At 38.4% G+C, this 5,959-nt stretch overlaps 1 protein-coding gene across 1 annotated transcript in view; it reads left to right on the top strand.

Moving 5' to 3' along the window:
• Window positions 1-328: 328 nt before the first annotated feature.
• LOC102202538 (hepatocyte cell adhesion molecule-like) overlaps window positions 329-5,959 on the top strand; it is an 11,038-nt gene continuing 5,407 nt past the window's right edge. The window contains exons 1-2 of the mRNA XM_005725325.1: window positions 329-516; window positions 4,252-4,593. Coding sequence (XP_005725382.1) covers window positions 354-516; window positions 4,252-4,593 — 505 coding nt within the window. The 5' untranslated portion in view covers window positions 329-353. The remainder of the gene's footprint in view (window positions 517-4,251; window positions 4,594-5,959) is intronic.

The following is a 5,959-nucleotide window of genomic DNA, read 5'->3' as shown; positions in this document are numbered from 1 at the left end:
TCTTTCTGTCTAAAAACAGTGTATGTTAGTATGATTGTAGATTATATGTGCATTGTCTTTAAAAGTTTAGATGGAAGCAGATTACAATGGATAAAATTGTCTAGGCTACACATTGGGTGCTTTGTCAATGATAAATGTTTGGTCCAGGATGCCTAATCTCAATGTTTGTATTTTGTTAATTTATGAACACTGAAATCTCACCACAGTGAAGCATTGTTGATATGAAATTTAGTTTTTCCCAATAAAAATGTAGACCCATCTATAGTCACACACACACACACACAAGCTTTTGTCCTCTTTCTACAGTGGCTTTTGTGAACAACATGTACTCAGTTCCAGCAGAGCCTGAATGAATGACTGTGTCCTCCGTCCAACCCAGAAGCACAAATCATGCTGCTCGTCTGGGAGGAAAACAAAGCTTGAGACCCAAGATGAAGGAAGAGAAGGGTGCTCCATTGAAAAACAAAATAATTTACCAGATTTTTTTGCTTGTGTGTTTTGGTTTCTGCAATTCAGGTATGTTACCTTCTTTTATATGGGTGCTTCAAACTTATTCTCCAGATGAGCAAATACTTGCCTAGTACAAGTCTATATATTCTTAATGTACTGGATTATTAGGATTTGTGCATAAAACGATGTGTAGCAGATACATTTGTCTACATGTACTGCTGAAATTTGCAAATCTTTAGAAAACTGAAATTTGCTTCTTTTTTTAAATGTCATTTTCATGTTATTGTATCACCAAGTCATTAAATGAACAGATGCTTCTAGTAGATTTTGCTAATTAACAGAAACATTTTCAGAATAACTGAATTATAGGGGCAGGTGGAGTTTTTATAATTGCCAGCTGTGACGTGGATGGAAATGGCAACAACAGCTCCAGATACGGTTGCGTACTTTGATCTAATTAGATATAGTATTGAGAAATACGGTATGATGACTAGTTTCTGATCATTTTTGCAACATTTTGCCTATTTTAACGTTTCAATGGTATTACAAAAAGTACGGCTTCAGAGAATATATATTTAAATTTAATTACATGAGGTTCTGGGGGTGTTTTGTGCCCATTCTTCTAATTAATAAGGGCTCACAGACTAGAGCCAGTGTTTTCAGCTGTTTTCAGCTGTGGCTGGGTGTCATCACTGTCCTGCCATTGTTGTGGTTAGCAACAGAGTTACTGAGCTGCTCTGTTTCTGCAGAGCTAGCGTGGTGTCTGGATTGCTCCCATTGCTCTTTTCATGAACTGCCAAGAAGGAAATTTCAACAAACAATCCTCACTTTTGTTGGTTCATGCTGGCCCATCCCAAAGTCTAAAAGCCATCACCATGGTAATATAGATCTGTCATGCAAAGGCTTCCAGTATACAACAGTGACGGGGTGCAGTGCCCGCTTTCCCACAATGATAAAGTATTTGGTCTTCATCTAACCACTGTATCACTTCCCAAAGTTAAAATAGTGATAAATTATAATATATTTATATAAATTATTTAATTGTGCACAAATTCTTCATTGGCAGTAGATTAGTTGGGCCCTTATTCTATTCAGATAGGTATAATATTCAAAAACGGATGGGTGTGTAGTTACTTTTAAATCATTGAAGCTTTCCAATTGTAAACGATACATTCATTATCAACTTTGTCAAGCTGGAAGGTGTATTAAGGGTTTTTATGTCTTAAAAAAAAGTCACTAGGCTTTCAGGACTGTCCAGTTGCAGCACTTCCTCTTTAAATACTGCTGGTTATATGAATATTACATATTTATAGTTTGCAGAATTTACATTTTTCAGCATAGAGTGTAAAAAGTTAAGATAACTCAGTCTGATTCATAGATATAATATAAACTTATATTTTAAGATTATGCATAGCCTCGCTATTCTTGTGTGTTAATTTTCTACTTTTTCTAGGTTCGTGCATTTGCTTCAGAACATTTCTTATCTCAAGAGTATCATTTTTTTTAGTTAAATTAGGGTCAATTCAATGTTATTTATATAGCGCCAAATCACAACAGTTGCCTCAAGGCGCTTTATAGTGTGAGGTAGACCCTACAATAATACATACAGAGAAAAACCCAACAATCATATTTGGTGACAGTGGGAAGGAAAATCTCCCTTTTAACAGGAAGAAACCTCTGGCAGAACCAGGCTTAGGGAGGGGCGGCCATCTGCTACGACCGGTTGGGGTGAGAGAAGAGATTAATATCAGCAGAGAGGTCTATTAACACATAGTGAGTGAAAAAGGTGACTGAAGAGGAAAAACTCAATGCATCATGGGAATCCCCCAGCAGCCTACACCTGCAGCATAACTAAGGGAGGATTCAGGGTCACTTGATCCAGCCCTAACTATATGCTTTACCAAAAAGGAAAATTTTAAGCCTAATCTTGAAAGTAGAGATAGTGTCTGTCTCCCGAATCCAAACTGGAAGCTACTTCCATAGAAGAGGGGCCTGAAAACTGAAGGGTCTGCCTCTCATTCTACTTTTAAATACTCTAGGAACAACAAGTAAGCCTGCAGTGTGAGAATGAAGTGCTCTAATGGGGTGATATGGTACTACAAGGTCATTAAGATAAGATGGGGCCTGATTATTTAAGACCTTGTATGTGAGGAGCAGGATTCTGAATTCAATTCTGGATTTAACAGGAAGCCAATGAAGGGAAGCCAAAACAGGAGAAATATACTCTCTCTTTCCAGTCCCTGTCAGTGCTCTTGCTGCAGCATTTTAGATTAACTGAAGGCTTTTCAGGGAGTTTTTAGGAAATCCTGATAATAAAGAATTGCAACAGTCCAGCCTAGCCATGAACTAGTTTTTCAGCGTCACTCTGAGACAGGATGTTTCTAATTTTAGAGATGTTGCTCAAATGGAAGAAAGCAGTCCTACATATTTGTTTAATATGTGCATTGAAGGACATATTATGGTCAAATGAATTATGAAGGTTCCTCACAGTGTTACTGGGGGACAAGGTAATGCCATCCAGAGCAAGAATCTGGTACCATATTTCTAAGATTTTCAACTTAAAGCTTCATTATCTTTATTTTAATCAGTAAAATTCAGGAAACTCACGGCAGCAGAAAAATAACTTCAACTATTTTAAAAAGACATTTTAAGTACAAAAACACTAAAAACAATTTTTTTTTTTCTTTTTATGGTACAAATGTAAAGTAGCCACAAAAAAAATCTTAAACTTTAAATAGAATTTTAATCTTATACAACCAAATCACAAAACAGTCTTGTAGTATTTTTCGTTGTAAGGTCAACCTTACATTGCTGTAGATATGAATTCAGGGTCATATAAATAACTCACTGGGAAAAGTTAGGAGGCAACAGTATCTCAACCACCAAGCTAAAGAAGGGCAGCCAAGGGAAGTAAGCAGACAAAAGAGTAGCATAAAGAAAGAAGTCTAAAAATTACATGTTGAAGCAAAAACCTTCACTGACATATTTGAAAAGCATCAAACATTAGAAAGATTCTCACATCTAGTTTTGACTAGAATATCATACCAGTTATGCAACCTCCAGTCTTTATTTGGGGGGAGCCCATTTACAGGTTGCGCTGCTTGCAGTTGCAACAGAGGAAACTACAGGACCAGTTACAGAGGTGTGGCAACAAGCGCAGTCACATAATCAGTTTTGTGATGTTTTACATGATTCGTTGTTGTTCAACTAACTTAAACTGCTGATAATGCTGCCCAGATAAACCTAATCATTCAAAATTTGTTCTCTTAAGAAGATGACCTAAAACTAACAAGAAACTCTTGCAGTCTTTGAAGTGTTTAGAGAATTTAAAGTATTCACTGTTGAGATTGGCTATGAAATAGTGGAGTGGGATGATTTTAAAGTAGCCTACACAACATTTCTGTATTCAGTTACCAGTTTATTAAGTATACTTAGTAGAAAAAAAATATTATTATGAAAAAAGATTTTTCAAGATGAAAAAGTTTTAGCTTTTTTCAGAGTTGCTGATTGAGTTCTGATCATCTGGGTGTAGGCGCCTCTAATTAATGGTGGAGAGTGTTGGTGTAGAGCAATGACTGTTTTCTACAGTTATTGGTGTAGAGCTGCATGATGCTATTTTTCATGCCAGTGTAGTTGTTGTAAAGTGCATTAGAAATATTTGATGGAAAAACATTGTTCCCCAAAATCTGGCGCCCCAAAAAGCCAGTCATCTTAAAACTCTGTAAGAGTTAACTGATACTAGAATTTGTTTAAAATGGAAAAGAAACTTCTCATGGACCTTTCTTCTTTGTTTCTGTGCAGGTGGAGTGTTGGCAGTGAATATGACTATCCCAAATACTCTCATTAGAGGTAAATTAGGAGGGGAGGCCCTTCTGTCAGTCCGCTATGATAGTTTCAGCTTAGACCTGCCAGTTATCAAGTGGCTACTTAAAAGGGAAAAATCTGTCACGGTTGTCCAGTCGATTGGAACGGACATCATTGGGACGCTGAGGCCCGAGTACCGGGATCGTATCCTGGTATTTGGGAATGGGACTCTGCTTCTCCACAACCTCAGATTCGCTGATGATGGAACATATGACGTAGAGATCTCCATCACAGATGATACCTTTCCAGGAGAGGGCAGCATCACACTCACTGTGGATGGTAGGAGGACATGTCCATTTGTACAATTCTGTAATGTTTTCAGGTGTAAAAGCACATTTTATTAACCCTTGTCTGCTGTTGCAGAATGCAACACTATCGGTTTTAATATATAGGGAGAGAAGTGTTTATTGTCTGAACTATAAGTTTAAACCATGATGATTCAAAACACTTACCTAGACTGTAAAAAAGCCATTAGTGAACTGTTCAGCATGAAAATTTGGAGCTAAACCTGCTGAACTATAATTTAACACTCATATTTATCTTTCTTTCCTCCTGCTATGCTGCCTATGAGTCTTTGTGGCTCTTTGTTCATATTGCACACCATTAGTCTTGCTCTGAGTTCAGGTTTCTGAATCATTGTGTGTTTCAGACGTACTCAAACACTCAGGCACTTCTGCAAACATGTTATCCCACAATGGAAAAGATTTTATTAAACTGTACTGCACTGTTCACGCTTTGTAATCAGCTTTCTTTCCAGACAGTTTTAAAGTCCTTACACATTCAAATGTTTTTCTCTTTGCCTGATTGGGCTGCTGTTCAAGTTGTAGGTGGCTGAAAGAATGCCGGGAATCTCATGAAGTCACTCCATGAATTATTTGGCTGTACTGATATGTCGGCTGTTAGCAGACAGGCACACAGATGTAAATCATCTAATTTTTATTAGCATAATTTTATGGAACAATAATTAACTTTAACTTTATTTTTCCTTTACTTTTTAGGCTCTGTTGAGACATTTTGTTGAGACTTTATCATCGATATTATTTGAGATGAGCATGCAAATGCTCATGCCAGCTCAAACTTTTTCCACAATAGTTTGAGCTGGCATGAGCAGCAAGTGCTGTTTTGCTTTGTTGAATTTAAATGGAGTGCAAACCACTGGCATAAACAAAATAAATAATTAGTTCCAGAGGCGAGGTCACTGAGGCAGTTAAACAACTTCTTGGTGGCAGAGCCCCTGGTGTTGATGAGGTCCGCCCCGAGTTACTGAAGGCTCTGGACGTTGTAGGGCTGTCCTGGTTGACACGCCTCTACAATGTTGCGTGGAGATCAGGGGCAGTACCCCTGGACTGGCAGACTGGGGTGGTGGTCCCCATCTTTAAGAAGGGGGACCGGAGGGTGTGTTCCAACTACAGGGGGATCACGCTCCTCAGCCTCCCTGGGAAAGTCTATGCCAGGGTGCTGGAAAAGAGAGTTCGTCCGCTAGTCGAACCTCGGATACAGGAGGAACAATGCGGTTTTCGTCCTGGTCTCGGAACACTGGACCAGCTCTTTATCCTCTCAAGGATACTTGAGGGTGCATGGGAGTTTGCCCAACCAGTCTACATGTGTTTTGTGGACTTGGAGAAGGCATTCGACCATATCCCTC

The sequence above is a fragment of the Pundamilia nyererei genome, unplaced genomic scaffold, assembly GCF_000239375.1.
Source record: "Pundamilia nyererei isolate P.nyererei 1_Seehausen unplaced genomic scaffold, PunNye1.0 scaffold00015, whole genome shotgun sequence".
In the NCBI taxonomy this organism is placed as follows: domain Eukaryota; kingdom Metazoa; phylum Chordata; class Actinopteri; order Cichliformes; family Cichlidae; genus Pundamilia; species Pundamilia nyererei.
This window is presented reverse-complemented; position numbering and strand designations above follow the sequence as displayed.